Below are 26,169 nucleotides of genomic sequence, written 5' to 3'. Positions count from 1 at the left end.
GCAGCCTTCGCAGTTTCTTTTTGGTATGGCTTGGGGTTTTTCTGAGGCAGGGCCTCAGTATGTAGTTTAAATGAGCCTTGGGCTCACTAACGCAGCACTGGCTGGAGTCAAAGTCCAAGCGATGCTCCTGCCTCAGCCTCCTGAGGCTACAGGGGTGCACCGCCTCCCCTAGGTAAGGCTATATGCTTTAAAGGTATTTAAATTTGAGTTAGACATGTGTTGGGCCATCCTGAAGGTTCTTGAGTATTTCCAGTGATGGGCACTGCACACGCTACGAACCTGTAGTTTTAAAATAAATCTGTTTCTATAATGTAGTTATTATTCATAAAAAATAAATTATTCATAGTTTACAAAACATTTCCAGATACTTTCTTTCATCTGATCTCTAAAACAACCCTAGAAGGCAATTTATTGTTGAGAATATTTCCATTTGATAGACGTGAAAACTTAGGGAATCGATTTAAGATTACAAGAGCCAAGATTCCATACTATAAATTTTCTTTTTTTTTTTTTTTTGAGACAATGTCTCGCTATGCAGCCCAGGGTGGCCTAGCACTGTGCAGCCCAAGCTGGCCTTGAATTAATGGCAATCCTCCTGCCTCTGCCTCCCAAGCACTAGGATTACAGGTGTGTACCACCACACCATACTAGTTTTTATGGAATACTTTTTAAATATAACCAAACTGTGTTTACGAAAAGTACAGACACAAAACATAAAGTCAAGCAGTTGTGAGACTTTTTCAGCAATGGAGACACATTAGCCAGATCTGTAAGCAGTGAAATTAATCATGATTTTTAAAACATGAATATCTATCAGATAAAATTTTTATAATGTAAAGCACATGGTTTTATTCTACTCTATTTTGCACTTGGCAGAAAGCAGAGCTTTAGTCTACAGTACCTGACTTAAAAGAACACGGACGCAATCATAGACAAAAAGATCCTGGTCATAAAGTTCTTACAGGAAAAGTAAAGTCCAAGCTGAGAAACACCTTTGCTTAAGTAACAAGGCAAACCACATGGACACACGCCCTGCACAGTGCCGATCCCCAACGTGGCTGATCTAGTTAAACTAAGTTCCGCTTTTTCCTCCTACTCAACTGAGAAATGTCACCCAAGGGGGTAAATTAATCAAAGTAGATCCTTCCCAAGGAGGTAAGCCCTGTGGTATTTGCAGATTCAGCTACCAAGAGTAACTAAAATAGCCCCTAAGCAACAACTGGGAGGCAAAGTAGAATTATTTCAGCTTGAAAAATAAAAAAGATGAATCGATGGCTATGAATTCAATAGGCTCTTTACAAGTGAATTTCTCTGATCAAAAGTGGGAACTTTCCACAGCAGCCACGTAACTAGGTCAGGGCCGAAATCTTCCTCTGGCCTCAAAGAGGAGCTGAAATGGCTTAAGCAGCACACAGTACATTCCAGACTCCAGATCTGAGCCGGCCAACCGGCAGAGGTTTCCGCCTCCCAGGCGGTGAGAAGGCGCTGGGGCTGAATTATGAGGAGAGAAAACTGGTTCCTCCGTGGTCTTACCGCACGGGCCCCCCAACTTTCCGCATGGAGCACTAAGACAACAACCCTGCACCCCCAAGTGTCCCCAGCCCTACCCAGGACATCCCAGGGACTCCCCACCTCCAGGTCCCCTGAATGCTTTGGGTAAACATTTAGGCATTTAGGATGCAAAAGGAAAGACCGTGAGGAGAACCAAACACCTGGGTGAAACACCCCAAATCTCAGGAGGCTGAGGCAGGAAGATCACTATGAGTTCAAGACCAGCGTGGCCACAAAGTGAGCTCAAGGCCCGCCTGAACTGAACAGTGAGACCCTGTCTCAAAAAGACCAAAAAAAATAAATAAATAAAAACTCATCAATACTTAAAAATCAACATTTATGCAGGAAAACCAGCACCCTACCAGGAATCCACCCATGGCATTTCTGCTCCTGAGTACCTGGGAGCGGGCAGTGCCACGGGAGCCCTATCAGGGTCTCGCCCCCCAGTGTCCTCACAAATGCTGTGGAATTCATGGGGCTTGGACGAAGGTCTTCCGTGTAAGGAGAGATGTTTCTCTGCCTACTTCTCTAACCAAATGCTTGGCTGACTCCTGGGTCCTAAGTGCAGCCAGAAATACAAGATAACTTGGTTACTCGGGTGGAAAATCCTTGGCCTGCGGAGCTGGACTGATTTCCGAGACCCCTGACCGACGCGGGAACAGTGCAGCCCGGCCACCTACAGCCCACAGTCCCCCCTACCCCACCCCAAGGCGCGACTTGCTAGCTTTAATTCTGATTCACCTACTTCTCCCGCCCCCACAGGGCTGCGCTGGCAGCACTTCACCTCCATTCCTACGGCAAACTTCCCCTTCGCTTTTTCCTAAAGACTCCCTCCCAGAGAACGTGGTGACCGGATGAGGGGCAGACCCTAGGAACATTAAAATATGTGCGCTAGAATCCAGCATATGGGATCACAGGGGTGAGGGAATAGGTGCACTTGAATTTGCAAAGTTGTTCTACGTGGAGGAAGAGGAGGGCGTTGTGGTCTCCTTCAGAGCAAGGGAGGCGCCAAGCTGCAGTGTGAGGTGAAGGGTTTTCCATGCCTTCCCATCGAATTCATCGAAGAACCCACCAACGACCCCCTCCCCAACTTTTGGCAGTGCTAGGGACCAAGCCCAGCGCCTTCACAATGAGCCACATCTACAGCCCTTCCTTCATTTTTCACTTGGAGACATGGTTAATCTAAGTCACTAAAATGCCCAGGCCTCCCTCAATTGGGTGACCTCCTGCCTCAGCCTCCCAGAGGGCTAGGGCTGCAGACCAGCCACCACGCCAGGCCTCATCTAAGGACTCCTCTGGCAAGAACTGTTAACTTCCAGACTGACAGTTAAATTAAGCGGAACAGAATTTTCACATACTGTCTTTCCCTTAGTTCCCATTTCCATCACAGACCGCTGCAATCTTGTTACATTTTCCCTAGACAGCCTACATCCAAGGGGTATCAGAGCGAGAAGGAAAAGTCAGAACAGGAAAACCTGTGGGGCGGTTCTCTAGGAGCTCACTGCGCTCCTCCACGCGTACTGACAGTAACAGTAATACTGGATGGCACATTTGCCATCTTTCACAAATAATTGCCTTTTCTAAGGCAGTCCTGCCTCTTTCCTGTTTTTTTTCTCATTCAGATATTTTAAGTTAAATTTAAAACGAACTTATTTTTTGCTTTTATTGTTAGACAAAATTAGAAGGAAATATTTAAGAAATGTCTTAATGGAGATAACATTCCAATTCAATAAATATAAGAAGCCATAAAAAGCAGCCTGTTTGGCTGGGGAGATAGCTCAGCAGGCTAAGTGCCTGCCTGGCAGGCGCAAGGACCCGAGTTTGATCCCCAGTACCACATGTTGTGCCTGTCCTGGAAGCCCAGATGCACTGAGCCAGTCACGGAGACCGGGCACGGTGGCACACACTTGTAATCCCAGCGCTGGGGAAGCTGAAACAGGAGGATCACTATGAGTCTGAGCTGAGTAGTGAGGCCCTGTACCAAATAAATAAAAGATTAAAAAAGATTTTTTTTTTTTTAAGATTAAAAGTAACGGGGCTGGGGAGATGGCTCAGTAGAATAAGCACTTCCCTGGTAGCACAAGGCTCTGAGTTCAATCCCTGGTTCCGATTCCTAAAAAAAAAAAAAAAAAAAAAGATTAAAAGTAGCTGGTTTATAAGCAAGAATATTCAACAGACATTAAAGGGCAAGAGCTCAACCAAGTGCATCATTTTTTAAACTCAATTCATTTATCTTCATATTGATGCGCTAAGATAAAAAATTGGAAAATAATTTTAAGTAATTTCTTTATAATGAAAAAGAAATTTTCCAGAATGCCTAAACTTTTATGAAAAAAAAAAAATACACCAAGAAAAAAACAGGTTTGACCAATCAAGTAGGCACAGCAGCCACCTCTCCTTCAGGTTCAACCTTTAGAAGCCAGACTGCATCAAACGCCCTCGGCTCCTGACGCTCTTTCCTGAAACTAATCAAGGGAAGGCACACAGAAAGGTTCATCAGAAAGGCCAGAAGAGCTTAAACGTGAAGAAAACCTAAGCAAAGTGCAGAATGTTGCAAAGAAAAAGTAGTATTAAAAAAAGAAAAGGGCAGCCGGGCGTGGTGGCACACACCTGTAATTGCAGAACTTGGAAGGCTGAGGCAGGAGTGTCGGCCCAAGTTTGCGGCCAGCCTGGGCTACATAGTGAAACCCTAACTTGAAACAAGCTTACATAAAGAAAGCAAAAATCAAACAGACAAAACCCTTAGTCCTGCAGGGCCTCGTGGCACCCACCTGTGGCTGAAGCCACTTGGGAGGCGGAAGCAGAAGGGTCACACATGTGAGGCCAGCGTGGGCAACTTGGCAAGATCTTGTCTCCAAAGTAAAAATAACCTTTCTCTCTAAAGGATGTGGCTCCGAGGCAGAGCACCTGCCTAGCAAGAGCAAGGCTCGGGCGTGAGCCCCACCACGAAGAGAAGTAAGCGTCCAGACAGCCTGCACGAGAGCACGTACAAGGCTCGCTCAGCCGGCTCCTTCCTCCTGCGCAGTGGGGCCACCCAGTCTCCTTCCGTGCTGACGGGGAGGTCTGGGGAGTCAGTACAGAGTCGGCACCAGGCACACCCGCCCCTGCGAGACGGTGCTGCCCTGATGCCACAGAGGCAAGCAAAGAGCTTCCGAGATCTGGGCGCAGGAGGTGGTGTGACTGTGGATGAGGCGTCCAGCCAAGCTGGGGACCTCCTGACCCAAAGGGGGCAGGCCTGGCCAGACGGCACCAGGCCGCCTCAAAAACGTTCTGTCGTGAGAAGGCGCTTATGCTCAGGAGAAAAATCCATCTTGCTTTCTTGTGTTACCCAGTTCTGTGTTTTTTCATTGAGGTTTATTAACCTTGCAAAGGAAAAAAAAAATTAAAATTGCTTCTTTTTTCTTAGCTCTGAAAATGGAGATCAAAGGAACTGTCAGCCCCTGATTGGTGTTGTGGATCTCTCCAGTAAAACCATCATGACCACCAAGTTCCTCTCTGAACACAGAGCCCTATGAAAATATCGCTCTGGGGAGCTCTTGGATGAGGTCTCTAGCTGTTATTTTCTCCTCTCTATATGCCTTCCAGTTATAACAAATGGGGCCTTAGGTTCAGAATACATTTTTTTTTTTAAATGTATTTGGTACAGAGTCGCACTACGCAGCTCGGACTTGTGATTCTCCTGTCTCAGCCTCCCCAGAGCTGGGATTACAGGCGTGTGCCACCACACCACATCTGGGTGGCTGGCTCAGCATGCCTGGGGGTGGGGCCAGCATGGCCTGTGGCACCAGGGATCAAACCCCGGTCCCTGTGCTTGCCTAAGCAGGAGCTATCTCCTGAGCTATCTCCCCAACCCTAGATTTTTTTTTCTTAATACACTTTGCCTAACAATTTTCCATTTTAAAGAAGAAACAAAAATCAACATTTAAAATAGTGGATGTCCACAGGTTGCAAAATAGAAAGAGAAAATGTGAGAGTGAGGAAAGAAACTTATTTTCTTGTGGACTTGGAATGCCGTTCTCTCCTTGGATTTCACGCTCAGCTCATCCGATACCCCAGGATGCAAAACTGCTGAGATACTTATTTAGGCTTCTAGACCCCTCAAGCTGACGCAGTGTGTCAGCCATTACCATAAATTTCTAGAGTAAGAAATTACTCTACACCCGCAGGTGGCTGACACCGGCACTCCCAGGACGAGGGAGGCTCCTGCGGGAGGATCGCAAGTTCCAGACAGACCGAGGCAGCTGAGACTGTGGCACGGTAGGATTTTAAAAGGGGCCAGGTGTGGCTGAGGGGTAGAATAACCCTGCTTCTTATCCTCAGTAGTGTGAGAAACAAACACACACCCTCTCAGGGCCCCCTGCTCCCTAATCCTGTCTGGCTCTGTGGTCTGCAGTGCTGCTCCCCAGTTCCTAGCGTCCCCCCACCCCCCTGGGTCCTGGCCCACCGTCGCCACCTCTGTTGAGAGATTTGCATCTCTCCACTCTTTATCTGTGCCTTCCTGGCCTTCCCTGCGCCCTTTCCGGCCACCCAAGGCTGTGCCGCAGGCCAGCCCTGCCCCTGCTCCAAGCCAGCTGTCTTCCTGTCCTCCTGCTGTGGGCTCCACCCCAGGAGCCCGCAGGGTGCCGGCCCAGGTCACTGTGTCCATGTGTGTGTGTGTCCTGGGCACTTGGGAGCATTTGTTTTCTTCCTTTTTTCTTCCATCAAGAATAAGAAATGGGGGGCCGGGGAGATGGCTCAGTGGAATAAGCGCGTCCCTGGCAAGCACAAGGGCCTGAGTTCAATCCCCGGTTCCGCAAAAAAAAAAAAAAAGAATAAGAAATGGAACAAGCCAGAATGTTATATCCCTTCACATTCAGATGAAAGGGTGGGAAAGCACCGCTACATCAGACGCAGCCTCCTCAGCCTCAGCTCTTCCTCAAAAAGACAGAAAATGCTGCAGGCGCTCCTGCGGAGGACTCCGCCCAAACACAGGATCACTTCCAGTTAAAGGCGGGGCTGTGGAGCAGGAAGCTGACCCGGGACGGGATTCTGTGGAGCTAGGTCTAGAATCTTACCCGAAACCCTACTACAGTGTTTCCCTAATAAAACCCACCCAGAAAAAATCAGCCCTGCAAGAGATCCACAGCGCCAGCCCCAGTCAGCCTAGCCCTGCCTCACCTGCCTCGCAGAGCAGCCACCAGCGAGGGGCAGGGGCTCTGACCTGCAGTACCAGGCCGCCACCAGAGACGGCCAGCTGGGGCTGATTTTCCAGATAGGTCTTATTTTCAGGGAAACCTGGCAGTAATCCTTGTGTCATTTTCCTCCCCCAACTTCTCCTGTGCACACCAAGGTGTAAAAAACACACTCTTCCAGTATCACCTCTAATGAACAGAGGATTTGCTCACACTAGACACACATGCTCCGGACCAAGGCTCTAGCCTGGGATAAGAACCAAAAAGGGCGTCTTCCCTGCACACCGGGAACGCTCTGCCAGCAAAGCCACAACACACAGCTGGGCAGACTGAACTCTCTGTGTTCACAACATTTCAACTCGAAAGCCAGTTGGGGAAGAGGGTGAGGAGAAATTGGGCCCAGAATTCCCCAAATGGACAAAGGCCGCTGGGGCCCCAATCCAGTGGTGCACTGCAACCCTTTCCCACCTTCCCCCCACCCCCTGTGAGGGACAAAGCAGCAGCGCCCCCACCTGCGGCTAGCTGGCCCCAAGGGGAGGCAAGCTGGAGCCAGCACACCCGTAGCGTGATGCACCCCGCAGAGAAACATCTGGTTCCCCCAGACACAATTTGCTCCACTGATTCCAACCCTGAAGGGTCTCCTTACTAGGCAATGGGAAGCTTTTTTTGTGTATCTTAGGGAAGGGTCTACAGGGTGTTCAGGGTCTCACTGCTAGACCGGACTCCTAGTTATCTGCCCGCTTACAGCCTCCCAAGAGCTGGGATTACAGGTGCGTGCCACCACGCCCAGTCTCAAATGCCATCTCAGGGCGCCCCTGGGGCGGGGCCAGCACAGCAGGCCCAGGATCAAACTGCCGGCCCCTGAGCCTGGCCCCTGAGCCTGCTTGCAGGTGCTTTAATCGCTGAGCTATTTGGCCAGCCCTTGAAGCTCTTTCCAAGACTGCAGATTGGAGACACAGGAACAGCGCCCCCAAAGGGTAGTGCGCCAGACCCTCCCTGAGTAAGTCAGTCAGGAAAATGGTGATGAGGAAGCTCTTAAGGGATTGCTGTCACTCACTGGGGGCAGGCAGCGGCTGACATCATTCATGCAGAACCTCAGTGGCCTCTGCCTGTGGCACTGTACAGTCTCGCATAAAAGCCAATGCTTTGAAAATGCTTACTGATACTCAGAAATCAACCCTAGGAAGGAGGATGAAAACTGTTCTGACTTCTTTTTTGCAAGCTGAAATTGAAGCGCACAGCTACAGGCTGACCTGTCTGGTTTAGGCAGACCATGAGGGAGCCCCTCCTATCTGGTGACCAGTGGCTCAGCCACCCCTGCAGGGTGGAGCAGGGCCACCCCTGCCCACTTCGCATCCTGGCTGCAAGGCAGGCTGAGTCACAGCCTCACTTTCAGCCACCATGTTCGTACTTGCAGAACTCCAAGAACCTGAATCCAAGATCCAAGCAGAAGGAGCAAAATGCGTTCAGGGTTCAGAGGATGGGGCTGAGAGCACCGCAAGTGGCACTGAGCGCGTGGCTCCCACACCACGGCACGCACCCTGGTGTGACGCCAGCCAGGACGCATCCTGGCCCTGACACTGAGGCGCTCCTGGGGAGGCCTCATGAGCAGCTCACCCCACCTCCTTGCCCAAGTGCCAAGTCGCACACAGGGAGTGCTGGGTTGTGTAGGACCGAGGGAGGCCAAAGAGAAGTGCGTGAATCAGCAACGTACAAAGAATGCAAGTCCCTCTGACCTCAAGGGGCTTGCGGTCTAGCACGGAATGTGTAACTCCCTAAGGGGGGCTGCGCTGGGCTGGAAGGGCTGCTCTGTGAGCTAAGGCAAGGTTGCCAGGAAATGAGCCCTTAGTTAGGCTTCTCAGGAGCCAGATAAATGGGAAGAAATGAGGGGAATCCAGGCGTGGGACAGGGGCTGACTCGCCAGACTACTTGTTCACTCCACCCACACCTGCTGGGAGCCAGACTAGCGCAAGCTAAAGGCTGGGACAGGCCTTGGGATGCACTCACGGAATTCACGTTTTCCCAGGGACAGGGGAGAGCGGGAGCGCAACCTGGCATTAGGCTTAATGTTTTCACTAAGTGACTGACTCCTGGTGCTGGAATCAGGTTGGCCCCAAGGCTTCATGCACACCAAGCATATGCGCGACCACCGAGGCACACCTCCAGCCCTACGAACACGTTTTCTGACAGTGACGGGTGAATACGGGCCCAGCATCGATTCCAGCAGTGTGTTGCTAAATAACAAGGGAAAGAACTGAAGATCCCTTAGGAAGCACAGAACACACACTCACACACACGCACATACACTCGCGCACACTCACACACACACTCATACACACATTCACACACACACCTACTTGTGCACACCTGTGCAAATACTCATGTGCATACACTCATGCACACAGCTGAGAACACCTTCAGAAATGGGAGGAACCACTGAAAACTACACTCCTCAAAATTCCATTATTCAGCATTTGAGCGATTTATAACATTAAGAACTACCGCATGATTTCCCAGGTCAGAGATTCCCAAACTCTGCTCTCCAAGAGGTGGGCAAGCTCTCGTCCTGAAGGACCCAGGAGCCCAGACAGAGCCAATGTCAGTGGACTTAGGTGTCTCCAACCTCCACATTTCCCTCTAAAAAGTCAGACTACACACTGCCTTCGGAGCTGCCGTCCTGGTACAGCGTGCGCCTTGGGACCCAGTGTCTCGCTCACCCTGAAATTATAAAAATGTTCTCACCATGTGAACCAAAGGACCGCATGCTTGGGATTCTTTGTCACAGGTGAACAAATAGAACCTCAGTATGTTTCAACATTTTTAAAAGCAAACCACAGCTCAGTAAATGCATAGGTTTTGTCTGGCTAAATATCATCATTCTACACTTTGATCCTTTAACCCTAAAACATAAAGTATGTCTATAAAATGTCATCGTCAAAATCAGATTCTAGAATAATCTACGGTTTGTACAGATAAAGTGGGTGTAGGTTATTTTTTTTCGTAATCCTCTCACTTTCTCTGCCACACGCCCAGAGAAATCCCTGGTAAGAGAGAGCCACACCCACTGCCAGGGCCCTGCCAACCTTGCAAAGAACCTTAAGAACAAACATTAAGGAAATGCCCAGACACCAGAAACTTTCGCTCTGAAGCACAGACTAAGCTACTGGAATTTGCAAGGCGCAGAATAAACAAAACAATTAAGCCATTAGCTAGAACCTCCTTGGAGACTCCAGGGCCCTAGGAGGCTGCAGGCCTGCACCGGGGGTGAGGGGCGGAGGAAAAACAAGGGCAGTTTCTCCTTGGAACCACTGTGGACACAGGCAGCATGGGGAAATTTACATTGTCAAGTCCAGAACAGGTGAGCAAGAAGGCCCTTACTGTCTGGTTAATCTAGCACTGACCACTCCCCGGGCTCGGGCCAACGTCAGAGTGGCTTTGGTGAGGACTGGGGTGGCCCAGGCCTCTGTGCCCGGCGGGCACCCAAGCTGGATAGCTGCACTCGGAGGCAGCGGGCTGGTGGCGTGGCCTCGGGTGGTGGACGGGGGACTGGCAGGCACAGAGGCATATCAGAGGAGGAGCCTTGGCCAGAGCCCAGCTTCCTCCACAGCCACATCGCAAACGTCCGGTTCTATTAAAAGAAAACTCCAAAGGAAGCCCCTGTGCAGCTTGACTTGGGGGGAGGGCTATTTTTATCTTTGAAAAACATTTCCAGTTTACAATTAGTTGTCTGCCGCAGTCCACCGATGGCCATCAATCAGTGTCCGACTGGGCTGAGGTGCATGTTCCACAGACAAGCTGCACACTAGCAGGTTTTCGATGACGTGAGTCTTAAACACTTGCATTCACCGCTCATGCAGTGAAAGGCACACTACGGGCTGTGCGGGCTCCGCAGGCTCCAGGCTCCCAACCCCTTCCCCCGGCTGCTGTGTGCAGGTCACGGACCCGCGGGCCATGGCGTAGGGAGCAGCTCCTGCCAGGACTCCCCTTCAGAGATTCCCAAGTGATCATGGAAAATGGTCCTGGTTTTCAGGTAGGATTGAAAAAACAAAAAGCAGAAAGCACACAAAGGAAACAGGATTTTAAATCTGCGCTTTAAAAAACACTACAGCTTCAGGATACAAAAGTTACTCAAGCCTTTTTCCCTACCAGGAAATTCACTCAAAAAAATTCCTAAAGATCTTAGGGACGCAATAGGCCTATAAGTGGATCTGTCCTTCCCACCTGTCATGGTGCTTCCTCCACTCATGGAAGCAGCACCACTGGTGGGCAGGTGGCTCGGCCCCTGAGCAGGCCTGCACCCCGGGTCCTGGCAGGCGGAGGAGCACACCTTCTAGGTCGCCTTCCCAAAGACACCGGCCCTCACAGACGTCTCCAGCTCCCAGGGCAGCTCTCCTGCCACCCCTCCTCCCGACCTGCACTGAGCGTGTGCTAAGACTTCTGCCCAATAACCCTTTCCTGTGCTTCTCGTGGTTGCAGCCCAAAAACTCTTTCTGGGACAACAGCCCATGAACCTCCAAACACACCGTACTTACAATAGCTGAATTATGCAGGTCAGTGCCCAGAGCCTCCTCAGACCCAGTCTGCTGACAGTTTCAACAAAGAAAAACTAAACATTCAGGGAGTATACTGATCTGGGCAGTGAAAGACCTCTACAACAAAAACCACAGCGCTCTGAGCAAGATTGAAGAGAACACCAGGAAATGGAAAGACTTCCCCGTTCCTGGACAGGCAGAAGCAACACAGCCAGAATGGCCAGCCTTCCAAAGCTGATATGCAGATTTAATGCAATCCCAATAAAACTCTCAGCAGCACTCTTCACTGAATTGCTGAAAACAACCCTACAGTTCATTCTGCACCAGGAGAGACCCAGAATAGCAAGAGCAATCCTGGGTAACAAGAGCAAAGTGAAAGGGTCACCATCCTGGATTTGATGTTATACTACAAAACAATGGTAATAAAAACTGCATGGTACTAGAAAAAGAACACGCATCAATTGAACAGAAAATGCAAAAGCAACCCCACGCACATTCAACTATTTCACCTTCGACACACAGGTCAAAAACATACACAGGAGGAAAGACAATTTCTCATCCCCACGTGGAAGACTGAAGCCACGCCCACACCTCTCACCACTACTAAGCTAAAATCAAAATGCATCCGAAGGCCAAATGCGGTGGTGCACACCTCTAATACAGCCCGCGTTTGCTGCTGCCGAGGGAGGAGGCTTGCGACTGGAGGCCAGGCCTGGACTATGTATTCAGGTAACAGCATCATAATACATGGACCCCCCCCATGCCAGGTTTATAGCAGAATAATGCAAAAAGAAAAAGCAAAAACAAAATGGATTAAAGATCTAAATGTAAAAGCAGAAACATTTTATCTGTTGGAGGATAAAACAGGTAAAAAAACCCAAACAAACAAACAAACAAAAAAAAACCCTTGAAGTCACTGGGATAAGGAAGGAGCTTTCCGAACGAACCCAGACGCACAGGAACTGAGTGCCAGGAGCCAAGCAGCGGGAGCCCAGCAAATTGAAAAGCTCCTGAAGAGCACAGAAAAAGATCAACATGGTGAAGAGGCAGTCTACAGAATGGGAAAAAAATTTGCCAGCTAGTCTTCAGATGGAAGATTAATATCTAGAATATATAAAATACCCAAAAGTATTAGATCGCCTAAAAACAGAAATACCAGTTAAAAATGTAAAAAAAACAAAACAAGGGAAATGAGCGGACACAGCTCAGAAGGACCCACACCTGGCCAATATATACCTGAAAGATGTTCGACATCCCCGGGCAGCAGAGCAATACAGTGGGGAACACCGAGAGTCCATCTTACTCCGGAAAGAATGCCCATCGTCAGGAAATCAAATAATAGCAGATGCTGGTGAGGCTGCAGCGACCAGGAATTGGTACAACTAGTGTAGACAGTACAGTCAGGAGTACGGTCACTCCCCTCTACTCACCCAGACGTGAGCAATGCCCCAAGGCTAATCCCCCTCCACCCAGGGCCTAAGGCTTACTGCACAGAGGCAGAGATAAGAAAAGCAAACATCCTAAGCCTGTCCTGGAAAATTCCAAAATTCCAAACCAGTGCACCAGACTTGCAGGCACGGCCTAGAGGAGCTTTTCTGTAGCTGGACCTCACTGAAGGGTCATGCATACAGACTGCACCTCACAGATCCCACTAGAGGACTCGGGGCCCTGTCAGCCATGCTGTCACTCCCGCTTGGGAAGGCCCTGGTGAGAGAGAGGCAGCAGGGCAGGCCTCACCCCTGATGCCCGTTTTTCTTTCGAAGGCGTGAGCCTGGTTACCCCAAGTGTATGGATGGATCACTTTGATAATCTCTGCTACTGTTTCCTTATTGTCCTGGGCCACACGCTCTTCTTTGCCACACACAAGAAAGAACCTGGGAACTTGTCCCGGGCCCCATCACGCACAGTAACAGGACCACTCCACAATCAGCATGACAATCCTCAGACAGCTCCCAGCAGAAGTTCCAGTCCCCCCAGCTAGTCCCTGCCTAGGCATCTTCCCAGCAGAGGAAGAGGCATCACATCACAGCGACCCACGCGTGCCGGTGTTTCTAGCAGAATAACTCCCAATGGTGGAACTTGGAAGCAGCCCGTGTGTGCACCAGCAGCTGAACAGATGAAGAAAACGTGGCATTTATACGCAACGGAGTGCGATTCTGCAACAGGGAAGGATAAACTTGAAGGAAATGGGTGCGCTCTGGGACCGAAGGTTAAGTAAACTGAATCAGACACACAAGCTTAACTATTGCTTAGAGAAAAAAAATAATAACAGAGGTAGGGAGCTAGCTCCTTCTCTGATGCGAAGGCGGTGCAGAGGACAGGAGGGCAGGCAGGCAAGGGGAGGGCGAAGGACTACCGGTGTGCTGTGCCTGCACCACCCTACACAGCGAATGCCATCGCTGCCTGCTGCAAACTCATAGGTGTTTTCAGGCGATCAGCGCAGCAGAGAAACAGGCAGAAGGAAGAAGGGCAAGGGGCTTGATTTTCTCTGAGGACACGCAGGAGAATGTGGGGAAGGAGGAGGAATTCTCTCTTGATTGGAACACAGGGAGGCTGAGGCTTATATGGCCTTTTGTGGGGGGAGGGCTTGAGGGGATGTTTAGATAGACCTGAGGGGCTGACTGGGGTCTTCCCTGAAGTGGCGGCACGGGTGGAAGTAAATTATGTCTTGGGCTAAGCTGGAGAAGAAGGGGGAGGTGGTCCTGGGAAGACGGGCTTTTCTTTTACAGGCCATATTAGATGACCACCATAATGATTCAGCAATTCCTACCAGGGCCAGAATCTTCACAAACGTGTGTGAGCAAAACATTTTAAAACATTTTCGCTGCTTGCTGAGGACAGAAAAGCATTCCAGCAGCACGCTGCTTCTGCTGCCTTGAGTGGCAGGGACTGGCTTCCAGGTGCCTGCCAGCACGTTCATCCCCCCGCCTCGCCTCCTGGTTCCCTCTGTCCACAGCCGAAGGGAAGGAAGGGAGAAGCCAGCCCACACCTCGGCCAGCACCTCTCTGACTGAAGGCGAGGGTGGCACCTGGGTCACGGGCGCTGCGCCGGTCCACGCCTGTTCTTTTATTCCACCAGGCAAGGAAGCAACAGTAGTGCTTTCCTGGGGGGGCCTGAAGTGTTTCACAGTGTCAGCAGCTTTGCACTCATTTGTCCTTCAAGATAAAAGCACAGGGTGCAGCTTTAAAGAACGCCCACCTCGACGAGCGAGAGGCACACAGCACTCTCCCCACTGAGGCGTTCTGCACTACTGTGTGCTCTGTGCAGAAACTCACAAAGCAACACAGCAAGTTCACAGCACAAACGATGCCACCTCAGACGGGAAGACAAAACGCACACCAAGCACGGAGTCGAACCACAAGGTGCCTGAGGCCTAAAGGACAACCCGACTATGGGCAGGAGAGCAAGGGGCACTGGCGCTAGCCAGGTTTATGGCGAAGGTGGAGAACGTCCAAGCCTTCGAGGGAGGTGGCAAGTGATCCACCCAAGAACGACCAAAGGCAGATGGAAGCCACATCGTACAGGTAGAAGCCCCAGGACGTCACAGTGGGCGAAAGCCTGCAATTCCCTACATCTCATATTGGGAGTCCATAAAATACACCTCTGCCAACTGACATTCAGATGCGCCGGCTGCAAGACACTGGAGACTCTGATTCATGGCCCCAAACAAAGACACACAGTGGCCCATTGTCTCTGGCGAACAATGCCTGCCCCACCGTGCTCCGTTCACTGGGGCTGGCCATCAGGGCCCAGTGAACAGGGAGAAGCAGAGCTCCAGCTTCCCAAGGACTTCCTTTGGCTTCCTCACTTCTGATCAGGTGTAGGCGGTGTTTTCAGTCATCCAAGGTCTGCAGAGTGGCCTCAGGGAGACAGGGAAGAGGCCTTGCAGGAAGGAAGGGACCTAGCCAGAAGCATAGGGGTGGGGGAGCCCACGGAGGAAGAGGCCACCTTCTGCACCCTACCTCTGGTCACAAGGAAGAGAAGCACAGTGCAAAACTCCACTCCAGACTCCACTAACAAGAGCCTGGCGATCTCTTTCTTATGTGCCAAAATTAGTAAATATTAGTTTTGCAACATGAATGACTCCTTATCAGGAAAATAATGAGCTTTCAATTTGGCTTTTTCAGAAAGGGGCGCTGGGGATGTGGCTCAGATGGCAGAGCACTTGCTTTGGAGATGTAAGGCCCCCGAATTCAATCCCCAGTGCTGCATATAAAAATTAAATTTAAAAAATACAGGATCAGTGTAATACTTTTACACTTCACTTACTAGTCTGAAAAATCAATTGGCTGTCAATAAAGCTTACCTTTGCCTTCTGCTGTGGGGGGTGAAATCCCTGGCTAAGCAGTAAACTCTACCCCACTCCTTTTACACTTTTTTTCTTTTGAGAGCCGGTGAGAGAGCTCAGTGGACCAAGCACCTGCTTAGGCAAGTGCAGGGATGGGCTTCGATTCCCCAGCACCACATGCTGCGTGGGCCCCGCCCCCAGGCACGCTGGGCGGCCAGCGAGTCTGGGCATGGTGGCGCGCGCCTGTAATCCCCGCACTGAAGAGGCTGAAAACAGGAGGATCACTAAGAGTCCAAACTGCGTAGTGAGACCCTGTACCAAAAATCCTTTTTCTTTTGAGACACAGTCTCACTGTTTCTCCAGGCTGACACTGAACTTATGAATCTCGGGCCTCAGTTTCCTAAGTGGCTGGGATTACAGATGTGTGCTGCTGCATCTAGTTTAGCTTATCAGTTTAGTGTCTCTAAAAATCTTACAAAAAGGTATTTTAACATACTACTTTAAAGCTCCCCTCTGTCTAATAAGACTCTGATGTCTTATTTTTAACCCCGTCTAGTGAAAGCCAGCTTAGGACCAGGATTCTGGACTGTGGACCTCGAGACACGTGTTGTGGGGCAGCTCTGTGATGAGGCTGCCGAGGCCCCCAGACTGAAAGCTGGCCACTTCAATTCTCTGGGCCCTATTGGGCCACTGGGGAGGTCACAGATCACTTTGGGATCTTCTTTCTAAGAGAAAAAATGCCACATGGCAATGAATACAATTTCATAGACCCCCTTCCTTAGCAGCTAGTTTCAGAATACTTTTTTTTTTTTTTTTTGGTGGAACCAGGGATTGAACTCAGGCCCTTGCGCTTGCCAGGGAAGCGCTTATTCTACTGAGCCATCTCCCCGGCCAGAATACTTCTAATTTGCCATATCATCATCTGATCATTGAAAGAAACAGATATTATTTTTTACAGCCATTACCATTGGATTATACAAATTAACGGCATGAAGAGGCTGCTAGCCACTGACCAGCCATAGCTAAAGGTGGTGTCTGAGAAGAGCGAGATTGTGCAGTGGGGAAACTACGCCCCTGCACAGCCTACACACCTACCCACCACCGCAGTAAGTGCCAAGGTACTACTGCCACAGTCTCCCTGGATGAGACTCGGCAGTAAAGGTGTCTCTCCAACATCAGTCTGTAAGACAAAGGCGCCACTGTCACGGCCAAGGGAAGCGACAGCTTCGGCTCCCCGAGACACACCCCTTCCTCTAGTTCAAAGAGCAGCCCTTGCCAAGTTTTGCTTTAGTTAGAAGCCAATGTAATATGGAAACATTTATGGGTGAAATGCTGTGAAATCTAGGATCTGCCTCAAAATAAACCAGAGGAAGATGAAAACAGAGGAAAGATAGATCAAGAGCTGTCGATTGCTGGGGACATGAGTTTTCTTTCAACTGATTTTAAGAGATAGAGTAAGAGAGGCTGAGAGAGAAAGTCAAAGTGAAAGATCTGTAGGTTAATGGATTTCGGTCCAGTGCACACAGCTGAATTAATGTAATTCACATCGTGTTGAGGAGCCCACGAATGACAGTCTGTGGCTTGCAGAGTACGGAACTGACGTGGAGTTATTTTGAGAATCACAGTCCAAAAGACATGACTCTCAACCAAGGAAAAAATGTATTTTGGGCTGTGTAAGGAATGTCTTTCTCCATATGAGCAGCTTGGTGCTGGCTAAAAAGGCAGAACTGGGCAGGAAGAACTCTGGCTGCCACCTCAGGAGGCCTGAGTTCTGCCCTCCAGCCCAGGATGGCCCACTCCGATGGGTTTGCCAGGGCTCAGTGCTCTCAAGTTTGGGCTTACATGAAAAATGTTTGTTATTTTCAAAAAGCTCCCTTTCACACAAGATGATTTTTCTTTTTGTTGTTAAACTACTGCTTTTACCTTTTTTCAACAACAGCAGCGATAACACACAGCAATTTTATAGTCAGGCTCAGTGTCATCCATACAAAAGGACAGCAGCTATACTGCCTCACGCCTTGGGAAAATAGCAGTGGTTGGGTCAGAAATAATGCTGGCTTCTCCGTCCTACTCAGGAGTTCAAAAGATCAGCCAGGGATAAGAGGGGCGGCCACACAGATTACTCCTGCCTGGGTGCATTCACCCAGCTTGGGAAAGCCGGAAGAGAAAGGGGAGCTGTGGCAGAGTCCCTGGGGGTCCTCTTCCTCTTGGACTCCGGACTTTTGTGACAGCTTTGGCCAACGGGATGGCTGCAAGTGCAAGGCAAGCAAAAGGCTTTAAAACGCCTGCATGCTGAAGCTGGTGCTCTTCTGCTGTTCTTGGCAATCCAGTGGTGTGACCACTGCTATGTAAACAAGTCCAGACCAGCCTGTGTGACAAGAGAGACAGGGTCAAGTCTCATACATCGCCCCAGCTGAAGGAGGCTAATGGCAGACCACATGGGCGAGGCATCCTAGAACCTGCATGCCCAGCAAGCCACCAGCTGACCACAGTCATCTGACAAGCCAGCCTCCGTGAGAACTGGCCTGCCAACGCACAAAATCTGGAGAAATCACGAATGTGTATTATTTAAGCCGCAACCCTGGGATGATTTGCTACACAAAAAGCCAACAGACACAACAGAGCGTGAAAAGATGAGGAAGACATGCTGCACCGCACTGGTCATCCTGGCATCTGTCCCCCACTAGCTTATTACGCAGCAATCGATGGAGCTTACTATTGACTCCGTTGTATGCCACTGTGCTCAGGATAACCTGACATAGCGCCAAAACTGACCAAGCACCCTAATATTCATCTTAAGACCATATTTGCTACAACTTTGGGAATCTATTGAATGCACTTCAGAGGTTTTCGAGCCTCCTAAAATTAAATGAACTGTGTTCATAATGTTTTCTTCTTCGTGGGGAAAAGATGTTCCAGATACAGAGTATAACAAGGAACTATCCAGGTACACACTGCCTAGAATCAGTATTATGTCAGCACATTTGCTTTGAATTTTAAAAAATATATTTTAACAATTACTGGCCCCCACGTGTGAAGGGGTCACAATGAGCGGCTTCCAAGAGTCCAGCATAGAAAGTGTGAACAATCAGGAGTTGTGTGGAGTCATAAAATTCTAACCAGCTGCTGCTGACTTCTCGGGGCCATATACAACACCAGCCTAGAGCAAATTCTAACCCGCTGCTCTTATTTCACACTACTAAGGTCGCAACTCCAGAGGAAATACAGAGCTCTTCGAGGTCCAAGTGGTTCATACAGCAACCAAAGAAGGCAAGCTTTGTAGGCTACAGCCAGTAAGAATGGCAAAGGAAGTGACGTGCCCAGAAGTACAGGTGATAATAGACCAGCAGGGTGACGTCACTGGAAGTACAGGGTGCCGCAAGACGAGTTCACTTAGGTGGGTAAAATACGGAGCCTCTGGCTCTTCTTGTAGGATGAACGGGGGCAAAAACACGCCCCCGTGGAAGGTTTTCAGCACACTCTATGCGTCTGACACAATCCCTCAAGGATTGCCCAAAGCAAGCTACCCGAAGACCTGCAATACCTGGCCCAGTTGAAGGCCCCCTTGCGCATGAGGTGTGAGAACTGAGTACACAGAGGGGAAAAACTTCAGCGCTCGCCAAGAGACGGCGCAGAGTGAGGGCCACGCGGATCTGCCCATCTTCTGCATTGGGTGCCCTTGGCGGCTGGCAGAGACCACCTTCAAGACCCCCTGGGCTAGCCCTGGCAGTGCAGGCCTATGAGCCCGGCACTTGGGAGCCTGAGGCAGGAGGAAGGCATGTTCAAGACCAGCTTAAGCCACACAGAGACCCTGCCTCGGTGACACCAAAGGCTATAAGACCTGGAGGTCAAAGGCAGGAGGTCTTGGTGCCAACCAGAGGCATGACTGGCAGCCACCAGCATCCTGCAAAGCCTGCTGTGCCAGTGAAAACTTGGCCCCAGGGACTAAGCTCTATGCCATCTTCTCACCTCACCAGGCATGAGCTCTGCCTATCACCACCCCAGCACTGTACTGAGTGCCCTGACATCCCTGAAGCACCTCTCAGCTGAGACACGCAAAGAGTGCAGAGGGTCCTCTCCAGCCAGCCAGCCTGTAGCTACGGCACTAGGTGAGCCTCCTCAGACCCACTGCACAGCTTTGGGTCATGGCCTAGGAGCGTGAGGTGCGTGCATCACGTTGGCCCATCCTTCTCCCACTTGGTACCCCAAAACAGCTCCATGTCACAGAAGCCACAGGAGGCTGAGCAACCCACTACTGACCACACAGTTGCGGCACACATAAGGGGAATGCTTTGAACACTCCTGAACATCTCTGTATGGTTATGGCTCAGGTTGGGCAACCAGGCCACATGGGCTTATTATTCTGCCACCAAATATGATAAATATGCTTACCAACAAGAAGGGTGCATAAAATAAGTGGAAAAGTACACAGCATAGATTATATCTTTGCCCCGTAATTCTAACTACATAAAAGCACCGTGTGTTTGGGTACATTGGAATGAAACCCAAAGGCATAAAAATAATTATTATGTTGGAATATAATGATACTATAGATGGATTCTTCTGAGTTTTTTTTTCTTATAGTCTTTTTTATAGTCTTTTAAAGCTGATATTGATATAGTAATGAATCAAAAATGAGTTACAACCTCCATCTCTAAGAGGCCTTCTTGAACGGCCCCAGAACACACACGCACAGGCACAAGACTACCTTGGTCGTGTCTACACTCTTAAAGAAATCACCCAAAACCCTCCCCAGATGGGAGGAAAGCCCCACTAGGCTGAGATCAGAACACCTGTGCCCTGTTAGCAGCTCAGTCACAAACTAGCTGTGGGTTTCAGAAATCATTGAACCCCACTAGACCTGTTTAGGAAGTCAGACAAAAGGGTTTAGAATACAATTCAGAAGCTTTCGGGCCAGCGAGATAGTTCAGCAGACTAAACACCGGCTTAGACAAGTGTAGGGACCAGAGTTCGATCCCCAGCACCACATGCCACACTGGCCCCGCCCCCAGGCGAGCTGAGCTGGCGACTGGGACCAGCTGTGGCGGCGCACACCTGTAAAGACTGAAAACAGGAGGAACACCATGAGTCCGAGCTGCATAGGGAGACCCTGTACCAAATACTTGAAAAAAAAAAAAAAATCGGAAGCTTTCATTGGGCTTTCTAGAAGGCAGTGTATGTTCTGCTTTCTACACCGTAGTACATGATGGTAAATTGATTTTATAGTTCAGATAAAATGTACCCCAAAGTCTCCTGAGTTCGGGGGGGGGTGTTTTGGGAAGGTGACTGAATTATGACAGCTCTCTCGGTGGATTAATCCATAGATGAGATCGTAATCTGATGGCATTACTGGGCAATAAGGCAATTTAGGAAGTAAGGTTTAACTGAAGAGAGCGGACCATGGAGAGGAACTGGGGCCTGCATGCGGTCCCCGCCCCGTCCTGTCTAGCTGTCCTGTGCTGATTCCTGGCTGCCAGGCAGAGAGTAGCATTCTCCCTCCATGCCCTTCTGCCATGGTGTCTCTGCTTTGCCACGGGCCTAACCAAGGGAGTGGGAACCCTGGAGTGACACCGGAAACTAACTGTGAGCCTGAATAAATCTTTCCGCCTTCGAGCTATTTCTGGCGGATCTTGGTCGCAGTGATACCAAACTGCCTAGAATACTACGAATGTGCTTCTAAGACTACACCCAGGACAGCGCAGGCCCTGCCGGCCCTTCCTATACTTCACTGCCAGAAAGCAGGCCTCCTTTTCGTGTTCCGAACCTTGCTCTCCACAGTACTGCGCTTCTTCAATCAGGCTATTTTCTCCTCCTCCGAGGCAGAATGTAATTTTTGGAAGCAGCCGAGAGAGGCTGGTGCCGTCTGGTGAGTAAGACGGGTGGTAGGGCTAGCACTGTAGGTCAGAAAGCAGTAAGAAAACGGATTTCCTTGGGTGGCTCACCAGCCATGCCAAGCACGCTCTCAGCAACGGCAGGGACGCTGTTCGCGGGGTGGCGCCTCGGGAGGGAAGGCAGATACAGGGTGCGCCCTACGGCTTGTCACCAGGAAGGCCCTTACTTTAGGGAAGGCTTTTCAGATTTTTCTCTCAAGGGTGGCTGCCATAAATATGTTAAAAGAAAAACACGAATGCTCCCCTAAGATGCCCCAAAACCTCTGCCTCTGCCAAAATAAACTCTGAATTTGAAATTCAAAACACAATTTGTTTACCATTATTACAGAATGTGCTTGCAAGGCTGAGATGTTTATTTTTAATACCTTTGGCATTTACCCTTTAACCCCTTATTTGCTCTGTAAACAACAAGCCCAAGCAAGGATAGAAATAAAAATCTTAGGGGCTTGGGATGGAGATGGATGGCGGGGCGCTTTCCTTGCATAAGCAAGGTCCTGAGTCTGAACCCCATGGCCACAAATACACAAATTTTACACTTTTCATCACGTAATGGTAAAAACACAAATTATCACATCTTTATAAAAAAATAGAATGCTCAAACTTGAAAAATCAAGACTATATACAGTTCTACACATTCGAGCCACACCTCATTTGTAGTTTTGTTGGTTTTGTCTGGGTTTGGTTTTTAGATAAGGTTTCACTGTGCTGCCCAGGCTGGCCTTGAGCTGCTAAGCTCCAAGTGAGCCTCCCACCTCAACCTCTGCAGGAGCCGGACCCCTTGCCCTCATACAGAGGTGTCCGAATATGTGTCCTGGTGGAAGCTCACAACGGGGCTTTCACAAGTTCCTACCAAGCCCGATACCTGGTTCTCACCTCATCAGGAAATGCAAAGTACTTAACGGCTTCCTTTCACGAAGTCTCACCTGCGCTCAGAGCAAGCCGTGGCGGGGTACACACACAGTCACAAAACGCTTGCCGCTGTTCATGCTGCAGGCAGGCCCAGGGATGGGGAGCTGGCTTCGCAGGCTGTAGCCAGTTCTGAGCACCAGCAGCTGGGCGCAGACTTTCCCTGCTTTCCTACCTCAAAATGCACCGGATGCACCAGACTGTTCCCCCTTTCCAGGGAGTCCCAGTAACAAGCGTGGATGCTCCAGTAAGTGCCCCTGCAGTCACTGGGGATGCAGCTGAAGGTGAGATGGGCATTCTGCTGAGGGAACGGGAGGAGCTCCGTGGTCCATCAGACGCCACTCAGACCACCACAGTGCTGGTTATGAGCAGCCGCCCCGCTACAGATGCGTTTGGCTTTTCCTGTTGCAGAACACGCAGTCTGGGAGTGTGGTCAGTGGAGCCACTGCGCAGGGCCAGCACTCTGCATCTTCTCTCTACAGACCAACACTCCCCCTTGGGTCCTGGCCTCCGAGGGTGGTCCACTCACACTGACCCAGAGTGACAGCCTTGGCTCCAGAGCTTTTTGTAACCTTTGTCATCAACGAAACATGTGTGCTTCATCCAACTCCTCAGGTTGGCTCTGTGGCTTCTTTTGTTTGCCAGGCAACCTCCAGCAAGCTGATAAACTAATGAGTGGAAATGAACTAGGTTCTCTTCCTGACAGTCCTTCTTTTAATGGGTTCTGGACTTTCAAAATATGCTGTAGCCTCCGCCCTCAAGAGCCTCCCTACCTGGGATCAGTGATCCACCAGACTTCTACATTTATCCATCTCTTCCCATGCATAATATCTGCCATCTACTCACAAGAAATACTCAAGTAAGGAAAAGGGAACCGATCTCACACATTTTCTGAGGTAATGACCAATTCTGATTTACTCAAATATTTCTGCATACTTAACTCACAGTTATCTTATGAATCACAGTTTCCGGGAACAGAGCACACAGCAGACCTACAGATAAGTTTCTGTCCACTGACAATCTAAACTGGCCATGGCCACGAAAGTGGACCTTCCTTTGCAGATGATGAGAAAAGCCAGATTTTACAAAGGAAACTCAGTGTGTACTGGTATCAGTTAAAGTCCAGGCCTTCTGCACCCTCCTAAACATTCACCAAATTGTGAAAACATACAGAGATTTAAAATTAAAAAAAAAGAAAAAAATCTACAGGGCCGGGAAGATGGCTCAGTAGAACAAGTGCTTGCCTGGCAAGCACAAGGGTCTGAGTTCAATCCCTGATTCCACCCCCCCCCAAAAAAAAAATCTTTAAGCCTACTAAGGAACAAGAGTCAACTATCACCTGTTCATGTTCTAGTTTTCCCAGGATGAGCAAGTGTTCCAAGGCGGGTTTTTGGGAGAATAATATGAAGTGAACTACTGTATACTGTGTTCATGAGTCAGAGGACAACCCTGTGCATGAGTCACAACTAAGTCCAGAGAGGACCATGGGTACAAGTGGAGAGCCTTCCTGAAAGAGTGCGCGCGCACACACACGTCCACTGCATAGGTGTCCCTGCTACAGCCTAAGGACCTCTGCTCCTGCTGTTTGTTGGACACACCCAGGACGGAACCTTGCTGTCCCTTCCCTTCCAGCTCTGAGAAACTGAGGAATACACACCTGGGCAGGCCCAGACAGGTGTGGGACTCCAAGGGAGGCTTCACTTGGCTGAATGGACTATTATATAAGCATTGAATATCATAACAGGCGTTTCTAATTATGTAAGGCATTTGCTCCCTTGTAAGGCAACTGAACATATCTAATGAATAGAATTTTTCAAGTCGGGGAAGAAATGATTCATTTCATTTTGGCCAAATTACTGAGGATCTGAGAGATCTATCAGTGGCACAGGTCCTAGTTCAGGACAGCCAGATGTTTCAACTCTTCCACCAGGAAACTGTGGCCTGGGGAACCGTGTCTGATGGCAGATAGTCTCCCGGTGCCCAAAACATCTCCATCTGTCCTGATGGCAGGAAGCCTGTGGACAGGTAAGTCACACCTGTCCTGCGGGAAGTCAGTTCTGGAAGGCCTAGGATAGGACCTCTCCGCAAGCATTCAACCAAACCCTAACTGGGGAGGGGTGCGGGTGAATCGACCGCGGAGTTGGCAGGTCTCCAGAAACAGTCATCCTCGGTTACTTTTTAAGCTGCCCAGCAAGAGTTGGGCAGTTTAAGAAGGGAAAGTTCATTTGCTCACGGTAACACTCAAGTAGCTACACTTGGTAAGATTCCTTAAATCTTGATACACACATCTCTTCCTTTCCTCCTTCCTTCCAAACGCTGAACCGCAGAAAACAGCAATTCTAACGAGCTAGGACCATCGTGTTACCTACACTAGGGTGGGTGGGCAGGTGCCCCGTGAAGCCCCCACTCAGAAGCACTCTCAATGTAAATGGTGCTCTGTGGGGTTCAAAAAATAACGTGAGGTAGGCTGATGTCTTAACCCTTAACATTGGAGAAGGAAGTTTATTTATAGATGAAGCATTCTCTTAGCAGGGGCAAAGGTGACATAATTTTGGACTTCATAAAAAGTAAACGCTTTGATCAAGAATGTCTTTTAAAGGTTTTGTTTGTTTTCAAACATGCTTTTACATAAGTACACAGCGCCGGGTCCTGGGCTGCATCCGGGCGGGCTGGGACGTGGGTTGCCTGGCCTCTGCTGGGTCTGGCAGACTGGGCCGGCGGGTTAGGGGTTCTCATGGGTGTCTTTCGGTCCTTAAATGCCAGCGGCCCAGAAGGGGACGCGTCCGCCCACCTGGGCGGGAGTAGTCGTGGTAAACAAACAAGGCTGGAAACTAGAAACCCTGTAGAACTTTCCCTCCAGCGCTCCCGACGGGAGCCAAGCTCCGGGAAGCAGAGTCCGCGGCGCTTTTGTGGAAGGAAACGACGCCACCGGGAGCCCGCGGGCTGCGCCGAGCTTGGCGCGGGAGGGGGTGCGGCCGGCTGCGGTCTCGGACCGCGACAAAGTCACCGGCGGCTGGGAGGCGGCGGCGGCCGGGTCCTGCGCCCAGGTGCCCATCCCGGCGCCCGCACGCGCCGTCGGGGCCCCGCCAGGTGCGGCCCCACCTGCGCCCCGGGGACCGATGCGCCCCAGCTCGCCCCAGCAGGCAGCCGCCGCAGAAAGTTTCGGGGAGTGCAGCAAAGTTTCCCGCGGCCCCTCGATCCTTCCCCCGACCTCGACCACACCAGCGGGGAGCCCCGCGCCTTGCTCCCCCGGCCCGGCCAGACTCACCATGGTGACCGCGCCTCCGCCCGGCCGGCCCGGCCGCCTGCGAGCGAGCGAGCGAGCGAGCCGGGGCTGGACCTCAGTCTCCGGGGCAAACTTCAAAAGTTGGTTCCAGTCGCCAAAAGCGGCTCCCGACGCCCAAGCGCTCCCAGGAGCCAATGGGAACCCAGGAGGACCCCACGCGCGGGGATCGGCGCTCTGCGAGGGCGACGCCCCGGCTCGGCGCAGATCCGCACCCGTGCGCTCGGCCTCGCGTCGGGCGCCCAACTCCGCGCTGCGCCCAGGTCCCCGCCGCGCTGCCCTCAGTGAGCTCGGCCGCTCGGCTGCGCTCGGCCCGGCCCGGAGACCTGGCCATAAATGGAGAAGTCGGCGTGCGCCTGGCCAATCAGCGCGCGGGCCGCGGCGTCACCGCCCACTGCGCGGTGCGGCAGGGCGCAGCGCCCGCTGGGATTTGTAGTCCGCGAGCCCCGCTGCAGGACACCGCCCCCCGGGCAGAGACCACCAAGTCCCCGACCTAGTCATGGGGTTTGCCTGCAACCTCCTTATTTATTTATTTATTTATTTATTT

The 26,169-nt window shown here is 50.6% G+C and overlaps 1 protein-coding gene across 1 annotated transcript in view; it reads right to left on the bottom strand.

Moving 5' to 3' along the window:
* Positions 1 to 25,915, bottom strand: part of Myo1e (myosin IE) — a 171,974-nt gene extending 146,059 nt beyond the window's left edge. The window contains exon 1 of the mRNA XM_023712658.1: positions 25,608 to 25,915. Within this exon, the coding sequence (XP_023568426.1) occupies positions 25,608 to 25,610 (3 nt within the window). The 5' untranslated portion in view covers positions 25,611 to 25,915. The remainder of the gene's footprint in view (positions 1 to 25,607) is intronic.
* Between the last annotated feature and the right edge of the window lie 254 nt (positions 25,916 to 26,169).

This window comes from Octodon degus, unplaced genomic scaffold, assembly GCF_000260255.1.
Source record: "Octodon degus isolate 3935 unplaced genomic scaffold, OctDeg1.0 scaffold00026, whole genome shotgun sequence".
Lineage (NCBI taxonomy): Eukaryota > Metazoa > Chordata > Mammalia > Rodentia > Octodontidae > Octodon > Octodon degus.
The sequence above is the reverse complement of the archived record's forward strand: the minus strand, read 5'-3'. Positions and strand labels throughout refer to the sequence as shown.